General features: G+C 38.2%; 1 protein-coding gene across 1 annotated transcript in view; it reads left to right on the forward strand.

Moving 5' to 3' along the window:
* The window catches only part of PGGT1B (protein geranylgeranyltransferase type I subunit beta), a 57,500-nt gene that overhangs the window by 35,261 nt on the left and 1,290 nt on the right, over positions 1–20,949 (forward strand). Inside the window, exons 6-8 of the mRNA XM_005685283.3 lie at positions 7,051–7,096; positions 12,525–12,709; positions 17,862–17,970. Of these exons, the coding sequence (XP_005685340.2) occupies positions 7,051–7,096; positions 12,525–12,709; positions 17,862–17,970 (340 nt within the window). The remainder of the gene's footprint in view (positions 1–7,050; positions 7,097–12,524; positions 12,710–17,861; positions 17,971–20,949) is intronic.

A 20,949-nucleotide genomic window follows, 5' to 3' on the forward strand; every position in this document is an offset into this window, starting at 1 on the left:
CCCCTATTTCCCTAACAGTGATAGGCATTGTGGCATGATTATTGCAGAAATAATGCCACGTTCTTCTTGAGTGAAGTCGCTCAATCGTGTCCTTCTCTTTGTGACCCCATGGACTGTAGCCTACCAGGCTCCTCCGTCCTTGGGATTCTCCGGGCAAGAGTACTGGAGTGGGTTGCCATTTCCTTCTCCTTTCTTCTTAGTGCATTGTATTTGGAGGTACAACTTGTCGATACGTCTTATTATTGGTGATGTTAACTTTGATCACTTGGTTAAGGTGGTGTATGCCAGATGTTTCTCTGTAAAGTTAGCATTTTTTCCCTTTGTGATTATGTTTAGTAACTCATGGTGAGATACTTGGAGGCTATGTAAATCTCCTGTCCCTCATCAAACTTCTATCGTCTGGTGTTAGCATGCATTGATGATTTCCCAGCTCTACCATTCATTCTGTAATTATCAGTTAAAATTCTGCTGTTAAAGAAAGCTTTCCTTTCACCTTTATCCATTTATTTAATTTCAACAGGAACTCTAGGTTCTTGTTTGATTAAATGAGTTATTATCTGTAACTGTCACTCATTTAAAAAGACCCTGACGCTGGGAAAGACTGAGGGCAGGAGGAGAAGGGGACAACAGAGGATGACATGGTTGGATGGCATCACCAACTCAATGGACTTGGATTTGGGTGGACTCTGGGAGTTGGTCATGGACAGGGAGGTGCTGGGGTCCAGCCCCGGTGGATCCAGGGAATTCGAAGCAGGATGGAGTCGGCGAGGAGAAATTTATTTATTTAGAAATATAAAGAGAGATTAGGAAAGAATAGTGTAGTAGAAAAATTACTGGAGAAAAGAGGCTGAATAACTTGGTTTACACAGGAGACCAATAAAGCTCCAAGACAAGGGGCTTGCACCGTCTACGTAGGCCACTGGCGCCCGCTTGAATAGTGGAGGGTGCTCCACCTTGGGCTCCCTCTCATGTGGGTCTTAGAAGCCAGGGCAAATAAGTAGACATGGAGAGCCTCTGTGTTCCAGATGGGAATTCAGCCTGTAAAGGGAGAAAAGAATGACATAGGGGAGCCAAGCGTTGGTGCCAGACCCACAACTTTATTTTCAAAAGCAGCTTATATACCCCAAGTTGTACATAAAGAAATAATGGAATATGCAGAGTTATGCAGGGGCAGCAGTCCTGACCCTTATTGAGACCAGGCTTTCTTTTTGCATACCTTCCTGAATACAAAAGGTCTCAGATGGTTTTACATCATCTTCTGGCCTGGGGGCCTGTTAACATTTTTACGGCTCTCTTCCTAGATAAATGTCTATCAACCAGAAAACTCATTTTCCCTTGAAGTGTTTTTTCTTTAATCTGCATCACCCTCAAAGTACTAAATAAAGTTACATTCCTGTAGAACAAAGGTACAGTGGGTTATAACAAAGAAAGTACGTAACTTAAAGATCTAATGTTACTAATACCAGGGCTACTACCTGTTTTTTCTACATACCAACTATTCAGTTCAGTTCAGTTGCTCAGTCGTGTCCGACTCTTTGCGACCCCATGAATTGCAGCACGCCAGGCCTCCCTGTCCATCACCAACTCCCGGAGTTCACTCAGACTCATACCAGCTATGTCTACAAATAAAAGATATGAAAACTTGGCAGCAAGTATTGGCTTAACAATGAAACCCTTAATCAGTCCTATTCTAATGATTTTGACTCCTTGGAAGCCCCTGCATTCCTAGGATGTTTTAAGCTTCCTGTGCCTCTCGCGGTAGGGAGGCTGCAAACAATCACATGCGCAGCTGTAAGAGTCCGGACAGACCTGTCAGGCGGGCTAGAAAGCCATCAGAAGGGTTTTTGGATTGAAACACTCTTATTATGCCCAGGAGACTTATTATCTAAAAGCTCTAAATTAACTTTTTTCCAGAAAAAGGTGGTCGGGGGAGAGCCCCCTGTAAGCCCCCTGTTAATGTTAGAAGAGTAGGTGGAAAGCATAACACAGTAAAGCAGGTAGACTGATTTTAGGAGTAGATGCTTGAGAAAATCCAGGAGGACCCCTGAGGCCTGATCCCACCTTTGCGTTTGTCAGGCGCCCTTCCTCATGACCTTTGTCACGAGTGGGATTCCCCTTGCTTGCTCCCGGCAGGGAGGCCTGGCGTGCTGCAGTTCATGGGGTCACAAAGAGTTGGACACGACTGAGCGACTGAACTGAACTGAACTGATCATTTATTTTGATGCTGTCCCAGATTCAGCCAGCAAAAACCCCTTCATGCAGGCTCTTATGCCCTTTTGACACGTCCTGTTCATTTTTGAGCACATCCTTGTTCTGTGGCACAAATTATTCCGGGTTCATAGTTTAATTTCCCAGCTTCATTTCTAAAATTGGTCATTTCTTCAAGAAGTCCTGGTTCTTCTTTTTGAAGGGTGGTGTTTAGAAACCAGGATTTGGGCACAAAATGTGCTCATTGGTACTAGGTTGTCATTGCTTCTAGCCCCTCTCCGAGAGGTAGGAAATGTATATATGCATACACAGACATCCCCCTGACACACATCCACACGTTTATATCTGTTTATCAAAAGCCATGAATTTATGCTAGTGAAACGATGGAAGTCGCTTAGTCATGTCTGACTCTTTCTGATCCCATAGGGTGCAGCCTGCCAGGCTCATCTGTCCATGGAATTCTCCAGGCAAGAAAACAGGAGTGGGTAGCCATTCCCTTCTCCAGGAGATTTTCCCCACCCAGGACTTGAACCCAGGTCCCCTGCATTGCAGATAGATTCTTGACCGTCTGAGCCACCAGGGAAGCCCGAGTTCACACTAATTTTAATCCAACACCATTTGTTCAGTCGCTGACTCTTTGTGACCCCATGGACTGTACATGCCAGGTTCCTCTGTCCTCCAGTATCACCCAGAGTTTGCTCAGATTCATATCCATTGAGCCAGTGATGCTGTCTAACCATCTCATTCTCTGCTGCCCTCTTCTTTTGCCTTCAATATTTCCCAGCATCAGAATCTTTTCCAATAAGTCCACTTTTCTCATCAGGTGGCCAAAATAATGTAGCTTCAGCTTCAACATGAGTCTTTCCAACAAATATTCAGGGTTGATTTTCTTTAGGATTGACTGGTTTGATCTCCTTGCATTCTAAGGGACTCTCAGGAGTCTTCTCCAGCGCCACAGTTCAAAAGCATCAATTCCTTGGCATTCAGCCTTGTTTATGGTCCAACTCTCACATCCTTACATGACTCCTGGAAAAAGCATAGCTTTGATTATACACACCTTTGTAGGCAAAGTGATGTCTTTGCCTTTTTACATACTTCTCTAGGTTTGTCATTAGCTTTTCTTCCAAGGAGCAAGCGTGTTTTAATTTTGTGGCTGCAGTAACTATCCTCAGTGATTCTTGTGGGCCCAAGAAAAGAAAATCTGTCACAGCTTTTACTTTCCCCCCTTCTATTTGCCATGAAGTGATGGACCGGATGCCATGATCTTTGTTTTTTAACTCCATTCAGTTCATTTTAATCTTCCTCTTTTCATTTGTAACTTCCTTCTTGGACAGTGACAAACCTGACTCCTATTATCCAGAATGCATTGGTTCTTTTTGCTTAGAGCCCACAGGTATATTGTCAGAATGTTAAAAAACACTTGTTTTTTTTTTTTTTTTAATTCCCTCCACCACCACCTTACCCCCAACCTTTAGTATGTCTGTCATTTATTTGAAATAGAGTTGTTTGTTTGGATTCTGCTTTAGGATCACCCCCCGCCCCCCGCCCAACTTTGTTGATTTTATTTCCTTAATATGTGATATATTAATTTGCTTTTGAAAGGCAGAATTTAGGTTCAAAACTGTGTAACTCACAAGGGCTTCCCTTATCTTCTGCCTCCTTCCTCCGCCTAACTACCATGTTTGGCGCCTTGTTGCCATTCACTCTGTAGGTAAATGTTCTCATTAGTTTCTGGTTCATCCTCCTCTTTCACTCAAAAGAGTACGTTTTTGCATTTTGCTTTTTTCGCTTGAAAGTGAAAAACCACCCTGTATCAAGTCAAAAAAATTTTCCTCATTCTTTTTCTGTTTTTGCAGTTTTGTAGTACTCCATTATGTGCACATCATAGTTTTTTTCGGCTATTCTATATATAGGGTATGTATTTTCCTAAGGCAAACAGTGTTGAAACTAATCCTTTCTGCATGTATGGTTATGTATTATTGGGAATGTATTTTCAAAATAAATTGCTAGAAGTGGAATTGCTTGATCAAAAAGTATATGCATACACAAAATTTCATTTTCACTCCAAAATTATGAACCAGTGTATAATTCCACCAGTGTGTGAGAGTGCCTCTGTCTACACAGACTCACCAATAGAATGCTGCTGCAGTATTTTTATTTTTACCAATCTGGTGGGTGAAAAATGATACCTTGGTGTATTTCCAAATTTGTGTCATTTTATTAGGATTGAGATTGACTGTTTTCTTAACTTCAGGGCTACAGAAAACCAGCCTCAGGCCAGGTTTAGCCTGCAGGCTCCAGATTGCTGACCCCTACTTGTAGTCCATTGTTTTTCCTTTTTCTTTAGATATTGCAATTTTGTGTAATTTTCTTTCTTTGCTCATCTTTCATTTCAACCACTTTCTCTTCAACTCCTTTTACTTACTTCTTCATCTCATTTTTATTCTCTTGGTTGTTTTCAGCCTTTCTTACATGCCCCTTAATGTCTTTTCCTGAAATCATTCAATTTTCTTTATTTCTTCCTACTGTTCATCCTTTTCATTTTTACCTTTAAATCTCCTCATTTCCCAAGTGCTCTTTGAGGGTATACGGTTGAGTTTGGGGTGCTTTACTGTAGATTTCTTTTGCTTCTCACCGTACTTTGGAGGTGAAGGCAGATTTTCCTGTGCAGAGATATTTTCATTCTGATTGCCGTGTTTCCATCTCAGAGACTCAGAGTTCTTTTGTGTAGATTTGTCTTTTTCTGTTTAGTCATTAGTGGATTTGTTTTTTCTTTCAAGAATTCCTAGTTAAGTAAGAGTGCCATCTTTTCAGTGCAGGGAAACAAAGTATGATTTTTTTAAGTTAAAGTGTGTTTTTGTTGTATAGTGATTGGGGAAGGGTAGTGAGTTCTATGATTTTTTGCTAAGAGAGAGTTCTTTTTTGTTTCCTGGGTTTTTAAAGTTTGCTCCTTAGAGTTTTGCTTTATTATCTGATCTTCAAAGGGCCCTTCTTTCTTCCCTTTCTTCTTCTGTCTTCGCCAGAGTTACATGCTTAGAACGCTGCCACCTTGACTCGCACGCCCTCCTCAGCCCCTTTGCTGTGGTGAGTGCTCAGTACTGCCAGAACTCCTCTAGTACCGGCGTCCTCGCTTTGACTGGTGGCCCCAGACTATAATGATGGTTGTGCTGGCTGAAAGCATGCGAAGTGATCTTAATCACCAGTGGGAAAAATGACACTTGTTCTGTGACCTTTAAAAATTTTTTGCCAGAACATTTAAAATTATTAATGCTACTGTCAGTTATAAATGTATAGAGAAATTTTAATGGTAAACCAATATTTGTTAGTACACTGTAATTTAAAACATTAGCAATATTGAAAAAGTTTAGAAAATTCATAAGGAGTCGTTTGAGCAGCCTTCTTTGTCTTCTCATTATATAACTTACAGTATGGAGCAGCCATCTTTTCTGTCTTGGTAAATGATTATTCTCTTTTCTAAGATTGTGTCAACTTCCAGCATTTCGTCCTTTGCATTGTCATTGTGAAATACCTGAGAATTCCTTTTATGTGAAGTTTTTGCCGACATCACTTCTCTAGAACATCTTCTTCCTTTTCATGGTAGCCACTTTCTTCATTCATGTAGATATTTCACCTTCACCTAATTTTTCTGACTTCATGTCTAGTCTCAAACAGCCAGCACTGTCATGGAAACTATTTCTCCTGTCACTCTGCTTGACCTCCATTTCCCTCCCAGTGCGACTGCTTTTCATTTCTTTGCTGCACTTCTACCTTTGGTGGCCAGTCTCTTCCTTGGTTGTGACTTTTTGCAAACATCACGTTGGTTATTCAGTAAAATACAAAGGAACAGCACAACCCCATACGTTGCTGTGCTGAATAACGTGCAGTGACCAGTTACAGGCAGACTGTGAAGAAGGTGACGTGACCGTTCATAGCTCGTGGCCCACATCTGCTGTTCTTGCCGTCTTTTGTGGACTGAGGGCCCAGCGGCAAGTCTGCACTTCCTGTAATTGCTCCTAGTTGCTGTGCTGTCGCTGAAATGGGAGGCATGCTTGTTGCTGGGATTTGTGTATGTTGGAAGAATGCAAAACAAGGATTTCCTATAATTTCACACTTAAGGAGGCCTTTCCTTTTGAGCCAGTAATTTTAGGTAATCTTAGACAGCCCCTCTCCTCTCTCCTCACGATTTTTCTTGAATTGCCCTTGCTCTCTGCAAAAGTGTATCAGGAGTGTGAGATTTGATGTTTCTTTTTCTGTAGACAGGTAATTTGAAGCTTCAGCATGTCTTCTAGCTTTGATAGAGTTTCAGTTCTATGTAGTTGTATTATTCTTTTTTTAAAAATATTTATTTTTAATTGAAGGATAATTGCTTAGTTGTATTATTCTTATCCTGTTTTGATTTTGTGGGATATGTGGGGAAATTCAAATTTTAGGTAGGACACCATTATCCTCAGCTAACCAGAAGCCTCAACAGATTTGTTTTGTATTTATAATGTTATATATATGGGTATGAAATCCTTATGTTTTCCGTAAACTCATACCTCTTGCAAGTGGGAGAGGAATAAAGGTTGAGGTTTTTATTGAGTAAAGATTAAATATGTAAGTGCCATCTTTGAACAGTCTATTCTCAGAATATGCCTAGTGTATACATTTACTGATTCAGCTTGGAGAATAAGACAAGATCAGGTATTTGAAAATGCCTAGATGTATTTTATTGTGGGAAAGAATACATATTTTGAAAGATAAAAGAGAGATAAAATTAGACCAAGAAGAAAAATCGGCATCATGACAGCATATTTATCTATCATTATTTCAGCACTAACTGAATATGTTTCTCTTTTTCAGTCCTATGACAATGGGTTGGCGCAGGGAGCAGGACTTGAATCTCATGGTAAGGCATCTTAAAATAAGTGGGTGTGTGGTTTCTTTTGTCTTTAAATAACATCATGGTATCTTCAACATGTAGGACCTCAGAAGTTTGTCTCAACTTTTGAAGCAGCCTGATTATCTTCTTTCCTACTTCTCCCTGTTGACACTGTTGTGCCAATTTGAGCCTCTTCTAGGTCAGTAATCATTCAGAGATTATTCAGACCAGAATGTTCAAACAGTATTTTCTAGTACTCTTTTCAACTGTTAGCTGCATGAAAGCATCTTGGGAGGATTTAAGAAATTGTTAGAAAACAGCAAGTTTTCTTTTTTGGTGTAATACTAAAAAGCTTCTTATTATTTAGTGTAATACTAAAGGACTTCCCTGGTGGCTCAGATGGTAAAGCATCTATCTACAATGTCAGAGACCTGGATTTGATCCCTGGGTTGGGAAGATTCCCTGGAGAAGGAAATGGCAACCCACTCCAGTACTTTTGCCTTGAAAACCACATGGACGGAGGAGCTTGGTGCAGGCTACTATCCATGGGGTCGCAAAGAGTTGGGCACGACTGAGCAACTTCACTTTCACTTTCACTAAAAAGCTAGATACAGAATATTGAACATGAATCAATGAATTTGTGAAAAAAAAATTTTTTTTGCCTTCTTTAATGTAATTGTACTAAGTCATAGTGATAAAACATTTTTGTGTATGGCATATGTTCACTACACACACAAATATAAATCTTTCTCATATTTTCCCTCAGCAGAACCAGAAGAGTGAGCAGTAGTCAGTCTGTCAGCAAATCAATAGCCTGAACTCTTCAAGTGGAAAATTTTCATGTGGAAGAAAATATACTTTCATGCTCCTTTAAAAAAAAAAAAAAAAAAAAGAGCTCAGATCAGGGAGGCTTTCTGAATGAACTCCGTATTTCCTCTTTCTCCCAGCTGTGTTTTTGTGCTCCCTTGGCGTGTCCATCCCTCTGCTAGCACGATGGAGAGGACAGAACACACCCGTATTCAGGTCTCAGCCCTAACACTAGCTGTGCAGTTTAGGCTCCTCACTGAGTCGCTCAGAGGTGTTCTTCTTTCTTTGTTAGAGATAACAGGGCAACTGGTTTGTAAACCATAGAACAGGTATGAAAGTTTTTTAGACGTAATGCTGGTGCTTCCTCTAGGGCCCAGCCTCTCGGGTCGCTCCTCCTCTCTCACGCTCTGACGCCCTCCTCAGTGGTGTTTGTAGAGCGCGTGCCACTGAGGGGCATACAGAACACTGTCTGGGACTTTGCTCTGAAGCCATCCTGTGATGAGGACGTCTTAATTCTTGTGTGTGCCTGAGTCTCTATGAGACTGGGGCGGCAGTAGCAGTCGTGTCACTGGTCATCACCCCTGGGTAAGGAGGAGTATGCTTACAGTTGCATAAAGAGGAAAACTGACATCTGTGGAAATGTCTGAGAAGACGGGGTCTGAGCTCTCTGCTGAAGGATGTTAGTAGCACCCTGGCTGAGGAGATACTTAGCAGTGCAGGAGACTTGGGGAACAGACACCAGAAAATGGTATTGCTTTCTCTGGAATGTGAAGCAGAGAGGGCTGCTCAAACCTGATACTCTCTGATGGAAAAAAAAAGTCTTGCTGAGTCACACAAGTAGTGATTTTGAGTCCATTTGACTCAAGTAGGTTCTCACCCAACAAGACCATCATTGATAGCCTGTGGTTCATGCCTAAAAGCTCACATCTTCCTTTTACCTCTCTTTTTGGGTTGGTAGGTTCCAGGACTAAAGCTGTAGAGGGGAGGGCTTGCTTCTCAGGGTGCCGAGGCACAGGGCACGCTGCGGAAGGGTCATAGGCCTGCCAAGCTATTGCTCACTTGCTCCTCGCTCACTCAGCTTTTGGGGCAGCCAAGACCTGGGTGTCTAGAGCTCCTCAGGTCACCACTGAGTGTCCTACAAATATCAGATGTTTTAATGTTCTTCTGTGCTGTGAGGTTAGACAGGCTGAGAAGTACTGTTCTGGAAGGCTTTGGTATAGCCTCCCTTCCTTGTCTTATCCCTATCTACACTGGCAAGAGAGACCTCGTTCCCAAAACGAGCACTGCAGTTCGGGCACTCTGTGGCTAGTTGTGTGTGTTCTCCTTTCTTTCCATCAGAGAGGATCAGATCTGAGCGGCCCTCTCTCCTCCACATCCCAGAGAACATAGTCTCATTTTCTGGTGTCGGTTCCACAAGTCTCCTGCACTGCTAAGCATCTCCTCAGCCGGGGTGCCCACTAACATCCTTTACAATAGTGAGCTCAGACCCTGTCTTCTCAGACGTTTTTACAGGTGCCAGACTTCCTCTTTGTGCAACTGTGAGTGTATTCCACTTACTAAGCGGAGATGGCCAGTGACACAGTTGCTATTGCCACCCCAGTCTTCACTTCACATCCTCCAGGTATTGGCTCAAACGATATTTTTGGATAAGCCCCCTATTTAAAATTGCAAACCAACAACAAACACAGCTCATTTTTTGAATTGCAAACCAACCATATATACATATCCCAGTCTCTATCTGGAAATCTTTCTCTTATTTGTATGTGCCTTCTCTTACTGCCTTCGATAAAGAAGGTTATTTATTTACATAACCTTATTCCACTTAGGCATAATGAACAAAGGTTAGAATTTGGATCATTATTATGAGAAGCATTTCTTAAATTGTAATTTAATATAATGATGGGATGTTCTCGAGATTTTTTGAAGCTTGTAGGAATCATTGACCTAATCCTATTAGTATTTAGCCGTAAGAGCATATTGTAGTTGAGTTCTCGAGCCTGCTCTTTAGTAATGTTTTTAATATGCTTACTGTCAGAATGGTTCCTATCTTTTGGTGTTTTCATGTCTGCCTCTTACACTCTTCTACCATGCTACTTTTAATCCGGGTTTTTAGAACTGGTTTTTTAGAATTGTTTAGATAGAAACCTCTTAGGAATAAATGTTCATAAGTGAGTTTTAGCTTAATGCATAGACTTTGTAATAACTCTTTGGCTCTTCAGAGTCCAAGCTTACTTCAGAAGTTGTTATTTTCAAAATTTGGTTGATGGGCAAAGTAAAGAGTATTTTTATTTTGAATTGTTCTGGCTTGCTTTAAAAAATTCCAACAATTATTTTGGAAAGTAGCAATAATGGAGAAGGCAATGGCAACCGACTCCAGTACTCTTGCCTGGAAAATCCCATGGACGGAGGGGCCTGGTGGGCTGCAGTCCATGGGGTCGCTAGGAGTCGGACACGACTAAGCGACTTCACTTTCACTTCTCACTTTCATGCGTTGGAGAAGGAAATGGCAACCCACTCCAGTGTTCTTGCCTGGAGAATCCCAGGGACGGGGGAGCCTGGTGGGCTGCCGTCTGTGGGGTCGCACAGAGTCGGACACGACTGAAGCGACTTAGCAGCAGCAGCAGCAGCAGCAGCAATTAAGTACTTCTTTATTTCTTGGTGTAGTTAGTTTTAAAAATTATGTACTTTCTGTTAGAGGCTTTATATTTAATGATGTGTAATACTTGAAGTCATGGGCAGCTTCATAAAAGAGAAATTGAAACTACTAGGTCATTGAAAGAGGAATAAGATTGATAGTTGCTGAATAGAAATTAAAAGGTTATGATATATTTGTTTTACTTTTGTTTTGTTGCTAACATAGATCTTCTCTTTTTTTTCCCATTGGGAAAAAAATCTGAAGACTAAATAGTTCTTACACTGACCCTTTATTTATTTGTTTGTTTGTTTTTATTTTTTGACAGTGACCATTTTAGTGTGATAGCTGTCTTATATTTCCTAGAGCGAATGCTCGCTTTTCCTTTGCCAGGGAATATAACCAGGATTTGTAACACCAAAAGGAGAATTGCAAAATGATGCATATTAGGAACAATCTATTTAAAGAGCTAGAATTAATAAAAAATCTGTAGATGAAGTTGTAATAAATTGGAAATATGGAGTATTTTCAGATTGTTTGGAGTTGACAACAGATAGTGCCAGTGGAAAGTGGTGGAATTTGTTCGTTGGTTTTTTCCTGTGTGGAGAAATACTGACTTTTCATTTCCTGAGGAAAGTAGTTTCCTTTGTGACTATAGTGTTTCCTTTGATGCTATAACATTTTCATAAACTTAGGGGTGGAAGACAATGCAAATTTGTTCTCATAGCTCCAGAGGCCAGAAGTCCGAACTGCATCTTACAGGGCTTCAGATAAAGATGTCAGCAGGGCGGGTTCTTTCTGGAGGTGCCAGGAGGTCTATCCCTTGGCCTCTTTCAGCCTCTGGGGACTGCTCACATTCTTTGGTTTGCCGTCACGTTGCTTGAGTCTCCGCTTCCATTGCCTCCTTTTTGATTGTAGTTTAGTCTCTGTCTGTCCCTCTCTTACAGGGACACTGTGGTTGCATTTAGGGTGTCTCCCACCCAGGATAATCGCCCCATCTCAAATCCTTAACTTCCATCACGCTTTCGTAGTCCATTTTGGCATATAAGGAAACATGCCTGTGTTCCAGGGACCAGGCCCTGGCTATCTCTGGGCAGCGGTGGAAGGTGGGGTAGGGCGGGCATTTTTCAGTCTAGCATAGTGAGCATGGACACGTACTGTGCATCCACTTCCAGATACAGTTTTCTTCTCCACCCCCAACACACACACACTCTTTCCCTCTCCCTCTTCTATTCCTTTGCTTAAGGAACTTTTCTTCCTTAGGATAACTTAAGGCTTCCCTTAAGACAAAGTCTAAGGGCTTCCCCTGTGGCTCAGCTGGTAAAGAATCCGCCTGCAGTGTGGGAGACCTGGGTTTGATCCCTGGGTTGGGAAGATCCCCTGCAGAAGAGAAAGGCTACCCACTCCGGTATTCTGGCCTGGAGAATTTCATGGACTATGTAGTCCATGGGGTTGCAAAGAGTCGGACATGACTGAGCGACTTTCACTTTCACTTTTTCTTCCTTAAATTTCTGAAGCTGACTGCATATAAGCCTCTAGTTGATGTTATATGTAAAAATTAGTCTGTAGCTTAGGCAGATGGGACCTTAGTTCATAAACAGTACACTGTCATTTTTAAGGGAATTAAAATCAGACTCAGGTGTTTAAGAGTGGTAGACAGGAAATAGTAGTCCTAGACTTTAGTTTCAGCTCTCCCATTAACCATAAAATTTTGAACTACTTTCTAAATCTTACATTTTTCACTTAAAAAAATGATTCTTATACTTTTAAATTATTTTAAAATTTTTTCTGTTTCATCAAGTTCATATTGAAGACCTCAGTGCCTAGTGGTTATTTTAAATAGTGAAATATAAGTAAATAAAATAGTAATATAAAAGTAAAATTATATTTCTTTTAATTTTACCTTTCTTTCACTGCTTTCTAGAATTACTTAACCATTTTTTTTCCTTCAGTCATTTCATATCACTTCCCTAGACATCTAATAAGTTTAAAGTGCTGTGTGGTTTTAATTAATAGGAGGATCAACTTTTTGTGGCATTGCATCACTGTGCCTGATGGGTAAACTAGAAGAAGTGTTTTCAGAAAAAGAATTGAACCGGATAAAAAGGTGGTGTATAATGAGACAACAGAATGGTTACCATGGAAGGCCCAATAAGCCTGTTGACACCTGTTACTCTTTTTGGGTTGGAGCAACTCTAAAGGTAAGAGAAATAATAAAAATGAGAAACTTCTACTGTTTGTTAATAAAAACTGTGCTTAAAGGTTTTGGTCTTTTTAATGTTCATTAAATATTGTTAGGTTAAAGCCAAAAAGTTTTTCCTGTTGCTCTGGCAAAGCTGGTCTCTGTATGGTTTTTCCACAGAATTCAGTTACTGTTGTACTACTTAAAAATTTTTATTCTTACAGAATTCTAGTGTCCAAAACCTATGTAAGAAACTAGGTGTAGTGTTATAAAAAGCTTGTAACTGAAACTTACCAGTAGTCCACCTAGATGGAAAATCCGTCTGAACATACCAGTAACGGATTTATGGGAAAATACCTTAAAAGACAAACCATGGGTAATTCCTTTAAAAACCATTTAAAGTTTTCTGTTTTTTATTCATTTGTATAAGCTTTCTGAAATGTATTCATTAATATGATCATACATTTTCCCCATCTCTGCTACCTTTTGATACGTGTAAATCCGTAAGATTATTAGCCATTGAGTACCCACAAGTTTTCTATATCCTAAAATTGCAAGTATCACCTAGGCCTGATATTCTGGAATCTAACAAAAGTATATTCATCATCTATATAACATGTTAATTTTTTTCTCTTAAAATTTATACATGTGGTTGAAGCAAATAAAATAGAATGTTTTTTCTAGTCTCCTCGCTTCTAGTACCATTTATCTGGTACACCATTTTAATTTTTTTAATTATGGAAAATTTCAAACTTAGTGAAAAGAGAAAATGGTGTATCAGTTCAGTTCAGTTCAGTTGCTCAGTCTTGTCCGACTCTTTGCGACCCCATGAATCGCAGCACACCAGGCCTCCCTGTCCATCGCCATCTCCCAGAGTTCACTCAGACTCACGTCCATCGAGTCAGTGATGCCATCCAGCCATCTCATCCTCTGTTGTCCCCTTCTTCTGCCCCCAGTCCCTCTCAGCATCAAAGTCTTTTCCAATGAGTCAACTCTTCGCATGAGGTGGCCAAAGTACTGGAGTTTCAGCTTTAGCATCATTCCTTCCAAAGAAATCCCAGGGTTGATCTCCTTCAGAATGGACTGGTTGGATCTCCTTGCAGTCCAAGGGACTCTCAAGAGTCTTCTCCAACACCGCAGTTCAAAAGCATCAATTCTTCGGCGCTCAGCCTTCTTCACAGTCCAACTCTCACATCCATACATGACCACAGGAAAAACCATAGCCTTGACTAGACGGACCTTAGTCGGCAAAGTAATGTCTCTGCTTTTGAATATGCTCTCTAGGGTGGTCATAACTTTTCTTGCAGGGAGTAAGCATCTTTTAATTTCATGGCTGCAGTCACCATCTGCAGTGATTTTGGAACCCAAAAAAATAAAGTCTGACACTGTTTCCACTGTTTCACCATCTGTTGTATAATGAACACTTAATATGTGCAGTAGCCAATTTCAGCAGTTCTCATCTCAAAGCCAGCCTTCATTCATTCATACAGCTACACACTTTCCTCCTCACTGTATTATTTTAAAGCAATTCCTAGATAACCCCTTTTTACTTTATCTGGAAATTCTTCAGTACAATCATTAAATAAAGATAGCTTTTCAAAGAATGGAGATGTAATATTCTGTCTTCTAAAAATTCAGCCATAACTCCTTATTATCATTAAATATCAATTCAAAATGATGTATATTTCCTATTGTATCACATCAAGAGGAATATAATGTAATTAGTCTCTGGTTGTCTCTCCTTTTTGATCTAAGGGCTCCAGAGTTGTCAGAGCTGATTTATCCATTATAAAGTTCCCCATCAACCTGTTTTTCTTCACCTTTTTTTATGGTGGTAAAATATATGTAATGTAATATTTATCAGTTTAACTATTTGTAAGTGTACAGATCAGTGTTGTGTAATCATTACCATTGTCTATACCCCGAACATTTTCATCACCCTAAACATAAACTCTGCTCATTAAACAATAGCTCCCCTTTCTTCCATTCCCCCAGCCCCTGGTAACCTCTTTTCTGCTTTCTGTCTCTATGAATTTGCTTATTCTAGGTATATCATATAAGTAGAATTAGGTAATATGTGTCCCTTGTCTGGCTTATATTTCTCAAGATCCATCAATATTGTCATATATATCACAATTTTATTTCTTTTTATGGTTGAGTAATATTGTACTGTAGGTATATACCACATTATATTTATCTGTTCATCTGCTGGTGGACACTTGGATTGTTTCCATCTTTTGGCTATTGTGAATAAGGTGGTTATAAGCATTGGTGTAAAACATCTGTTCAAGTCCCTCCTTTCACTTTTTCCAGGTAGTTAACTAGGAGTGGGATTGCTGGATTATATGGTAGCTATGTGTTCGACCTTTTGAGGCACCAACAGTTTTTCACAATGGCTGCACCATTTGACATTCCCCCTGGTGATGTATAAGGGCTCCAGTTTCTCCACGTCTTCACCAGTGCTTCTTTTTTTTTATAATAGCCATCCTGATGGGTATGGACATGAATTTGAGCAAGTTCTGGGAGATGGTGAAGGACAGGGAAGCCTGGCATGCTGCAGTCCATGGGGTCACAAAGAGTCAGACACGTCTGAGCTACTGAACTGAACTGAATAATGAGTGATATCAAGCATCTTTTGATGTGCTTACTGACCATCTGTATATCTTCTTTGGAGAAATGTTTGATTTATCTATTTTTTCTTTTGTTGCCAGGGCTTTTGGTTGTTCTTACATGAAATCATTGCCAAATCCAATGTTATGAAGATTTCCCCCAATGTTTTATTACAACAATTTTTAGTATTAACTCTTAAGTTTAGGTCTTTGATCCACTTCGAGTTAATTTTTGTAATGGTATAAATCAAGGACTTCAGCTTCATCTTTTTACATGTGAATATCCAGCTTTCCTAGTCCTGTTTATTGTAAAGACAGTTCTTTACCCATTAAGTGGTCTTGGCACCTTTGTAAAGTCATCTGATATTGTTTGTGAGAGCTTATTTCTGTGCACTCCATTCTGTTGCATCGGTCCTTACTATTTTAATTACTGTAGCATTGTAAGTTTCGTTATCAAGAAGCATGAGTCCTGAACATTTTTCTTTTTAAAGGTGGTTTTTGCAATTTCACACGAATTTTAGGATTGGCTTTCCCATTTCTTAGGAAAAAGGCTGTTCACATTTGTATGGATATTGCATTGAATCTACAGATTGCTTTGGGTAATGTTGACATCTTATAGTGTCTTCCTATCCGTAATGAGGGGATGCTTTTCATTTATTTAGGTCTTTAATCTCATTCACCAGTGTTTTATAGTATTTTGCATACAAAGCTTTTACCTTCTTGGATAAATGTATTCTCAAGTATTTAGTGGCTTCTTTTAGAAGCCATTATAAGTAGAACTGCTTTCTTAGTTTCCTTTTGGATTGTTTGTTTTTGGTGTGTAAAAGCTTCATCTTCTTACAGAATGGTTTTAGCAGCCATTGAGGCATCATTTCTTAGATCCATTGTGTCATTGGGGGTTGTTAATTGGTGATATTCTATCATTCCCTGTAAATTTACTAACTAGTATCCTTTTGTAAAGAACTTCACTTTAGCTGAAGATGTGGTTGTGCAGAGAAAGACAGATGATTATTTATTTTAATCTTAATAACGTTCATTCCATCCATTAAGTTGGTTCTCTAGCATCCTGTACAGCTTTCCAATAAGACAATTTTAGGGATCTTTCTTTCTTACACTTTGAGCGCCCTTGGGAGCTCATAGGCTGTAATATGCTCTGTCTGTTTCAGTCCATTACATTGCTCTTGCTCATGCTCAGTTTGTCCCATCTCTAACCAGTGTGAGCCCCTTCAAGTTCGTTCTTGAGTCTTTTTGTATGATTTTGGTGGCCTTTGACAACTTTCTAGAGGCAGCTTTTAAAAATTTTAATTCTTATGGATAACTGTAAATAACTTTAAACATGCTGATTGTTTGACTTAACACATTTAGACATTATCGTTGATTCCCAGCTGTGAAAAATGAAGATTTGGTCTCCCTTTTTTCCAGCAAATTGTTACTGAGTTCTTTGTTTTTTGGTTTTTTTAAGTTCTGAACCTTTTCTCTTCCTCTTCCTTCTAAATCTGTCAGTTTACCTTTTTTGTATAATGTCAAGTTAGGTAACGTTTGTATTTTGCTCAGTAACAATGATCAAATATTTCATGCTTTGCCTGTAGGTTGATTTTAAAATTTGAAAACTAATAACCACTTACTAGAATCATGTAAATATTCTTTATTGCTTAACCAAGTATAATTATAGTTTCTTCTCTCTATGTAATGACCCATGTGCTACTTCATACTAGAAAGCGTTTCTAGTATCAGGAGTCGAAAGAGTCTCTGCTTATATTCTATTAATTAAATAAAAATGAATGAATAAGTTTGCTTCTTATTAGTACCATAACTTTCTAATTGGTTTTATTTTGCTTTTTGAGACATGATGCTGCTTTGTTAGTCTTTAATACTTCCTGTGGCTCTCTGGTTAATATTATTAGCGCACTTCAGCTGCTTTGTGACACTTGAGCTTTCTTACGTGCTCACTATCCCCTGACCCTGTTCTCTTCACGATTTGATTTAGCCTTTGTTTTTTCTATTTAATAGGATCTTGGGAAAAAGAATAATACATGTCCTGAATCTTTAAGCTACTTAATCTTTTATGCTAAAATTGTATTTGTCTCACCTTTTGTCTTTCTTAATTAAAGAGCTTTAATATTTTTACTATTCTCAAAATTGTCTTTAGCATGTGATTAAATTTTTATTGTCCTTTTTTTGAAATATTTTTACTTATCATTACTATAGTTAATAACTAACAGTTCAGAAATCTATTATAAGAGTTAGAATATGGGTAAATAAAAGTGCCTTGTAAAAATAACTGGTGAAGTTGAACACATTGGCGAGTTGTGTTTTGAATATGTTGCAGAGAAGTCATTTGGATCTGTTTCAAAAGAAAGAAATAGTGAATAGGTCATGAAAATGAGAGTAGATGATTTTTAAAAAGTTAATGTGATTGATAATTTTTCAAGTCCCTTAGGCTTGCTTTGAGAGCCTTAACTAGAGAAAAGCATTTTTAAATTATATATATCTGAAAATTGAGCCACAGGTTGATATGAAGGTTTTATGTCAATAAATTTATATTTGTTACTGTCGTTTCAGCTTCTGAAAATTTTCCAATATACTAACTTTGAGAAAAATAGAAATTACATCTTATCAACTCAAGATCGCCTCGTTGGGGGATTTGCCAAGTGGCCAGATAGTCATCCAGGTAGTTTATTTTTTGTGTAAATCCAGAGCAACCTTTGTTTTATTTATTAAATAGATCTTTAAGCGTTTGTCAGAAAGGGTATATGATAGAAAATATAGCCACAGTTATAAACTTACTTTAAGTAAGGTTTTTAAGAAGGTAAATTGCTTAAATTTACAGTAGATTTAGGATCTTCAGGGTGTAAAGGAAGGGTTTGATTATCAAGATACTGGTATAGTTTGCCTTTTTTCCCAAATATTTCACTTAGCAATGTATTATTTTATTGCAGACAATAAGACAGGTGGTCTGAATGGTCCCAATTCAAAATAGAATAATTTGGTTCATCCAAAATCTTTAGGAGTATTAGCTGTCACTTGAGCTATGTGTAGAATAAATTACTCTTAAATCCAAAAGAGAACTAATTCTTATTCTTTGCAGAAGTCATTCTCCAAGCTACTTCCCCCTCCTTCTTAGGTTTCACCTCCAGTAAAATGATCTATTTACAGCCTCCAAAATCTCAATTCAAGAATTTGTTAAAAATAAGTCAGAATGCTGACACTTTTGATAAGCAGAATGACAAAGTATTAGCTATAAATACACGAAACTAGGTTCAAGAAATGATTGCTTTTACAATATTGCAATAATATCATGGTTTTTATTGTTAGCCTAGAACCTCTTTCCCTCATCTCTTGTCATAGAACTGTTATGGTCAGAATATGTACCTGAATTGAAATACAATAAAGGGCTCATGGAATCATATTTTTGTACCTGAAGAAAGCAGGAATATTTCCTTATATCCATATTTACTTGTTTTTTCATGCAAAATACGCTTCTTTTTTTTAAAAAAAGGTACAATGCTTTTTATTTCTAAGTGTTAGAAAGTGTTAGTTGCTCAGTCATGTCCAACTTTTTGCGACCCCGTGGACTGTGTAGCCCACCAGGCTTCTCTGTCCATGGGATTTTCCAGGCAAGAATACTTGAGTGGATTGCCATTTCCTACTCCAGAGGATCGTCCCAAGCCAGGGATCAAACCCATGTCCCTTGAATCTCCAGCATTGGCAGGTAGATTTTTTACTACTAGTGCCACCTGAGAATATTTAGAAATTTTTGGCATCTGTAACCCATAGCTGTAAATATGTTTTAAAATTCCCTCAAGAAAACAATTGTTTTGGTATCGATTCCATTGTTTTAAACCAGTACATGGTACTATTTTAACAAATAATGAGAATAGAGAAATGACACTCTTGAAAAGCATTTCTTATGTAAACATATTGAGATACATTTTGATTTTTTACAATAGCTTTTTAAAAAGTTAGTTCTTGGAGCTTTTTTGTAGAGAGGTCAATTGCTAAGTTTAATATTTGTGTAAATACTTGGTTGTAATATTCTTTTTAGGTGTGTTGCGATGTCTTCCGATTCTATACATTATAAAGCATAGAAATCATTGTATGATAAATTGACTTTATGTGGAAAAGATTTGTTTCCAGAACTGTTATAAAAATTATTTTAATAGGATTTTTTAAAATTTGCTTATGCTTGGTTCTAATAAATCAATCTATTGACACATTTAACACAGAGATTTTATATACATTAACAGGAAAAATTTATTAAAGGAATTAAGTTTTACTATGAAGAAAATGTATATTTCTACATTTAAAGTGCTCGAATACATCACCACTTACAGATGAGATTATTATTTATTTTTAAGATTTGAAATGTTTAACTTCTATTTCATTAGCTTTTATAAACAATCCTTTTGAGGAATAAAAATTTTACATTACCTGGAATGTGTAAGATCCTGTTTTACATTATTATGAGTGTATTTTCTGTTGCATTTTTTTCCTAGAAAAGTTTTCTCGTTTCCAGACAATAAAATTTAATGTTGCTTTGTGCCTTTTGTAATTTAACATAACTGCAAGAAAAATAGAATAGGGAAAATCAAAAAAAAAATTTTTGGTATGAAAATTAGAGGAAAGTGAGCTAGAAGAAGTCTTAAGCATTCTCTGAAAAAAAATATAAAAGGGGATTGACTTGGGCCTAACTGGTGAAATAACTTTTTCACAAATAACACTGAATGAGTACAACTATCTGTCATTCCTTTTATGAAAACTAAATGATATTTATGTAAGTCAACCTTTCTCTTTAATTCTTTTGATACACTTGACTTGTTTTGAACCTTAATAGCCCATGAAGCTATAAATAATGACCAACTCAAAAATAGAAAAAAATTTTGACCAGTACAAAATCTATTTTTTGTAAGTGTTCCCATAACGGCGGAACTCTGAGCACTTTTAGGACTCCATGTAAGGCTGTCATGCAGGCAACGGCCATGTGATTTCAGTGGTCATTTAATGGAAGAAAGTTACTGCCCCGGAAGATGGGAAACTGTAGTGAGGTCAGTGCAGAATCGTTCTGGTGTGAACAGTAGCATTATTACCACCAAACAGAATGTCTGAGTTTGTTTTTATTATCAGGTCGGATATTTTTAGAGCGACTGACATTACTTGAAATAGGAAAATCAAATATAGCACAGCATTCCAGAATGAGTTATTGCGCTCAGTCTTCTTGCATTTAACACAGAGTTGGCATTGTGTGGTTTAGGAGTTGTCAGAGGTAAAGCTTACCAAGGAGTGCTGTGCTGCTTAGATTCTGAGGTTTGTTTATTTTCATTTTTAAGAAGATATTTCCTTTTATGATAGAAACATCTTTGTTTCCATATTCTGTTGTCAGCAAAAGAGAAAACCCATTAGAGTGAGGAGTCTTTGCTGGTACTCTTCCTGTTTATTCTTCAGTCACAGAAGATGTTGGTGGACTCACTTCTTAAGCTAGGAACTGTTTTCCTTGTTAGTGATATTTTCTTGAATATCATCTGATTTTGATCATCTAGTTTTTAAAAATTTGAGGTTTGAGACTTTGAGAAAGCAAATATTTCAAAACTATTTAGTATTTTTCTAAATTTATTTTTAATGTAGTGATGGGCTGATAAGTAGCTAAATATTT

The sequence above is a fragment of the Capra hircus genome, chromosome 10, assembly GCF_001704415.2.
Source record: "Capra hircus breed San Clemente chromosome 10, ASM170441v1, whole genome shotgun sequence".
NCBI classification, from domain to species: Eukaryota; Metazoa; Chordata; class Mammalia; order Artiodactyla; family Bovidae; genus Capra; species Capra hircus.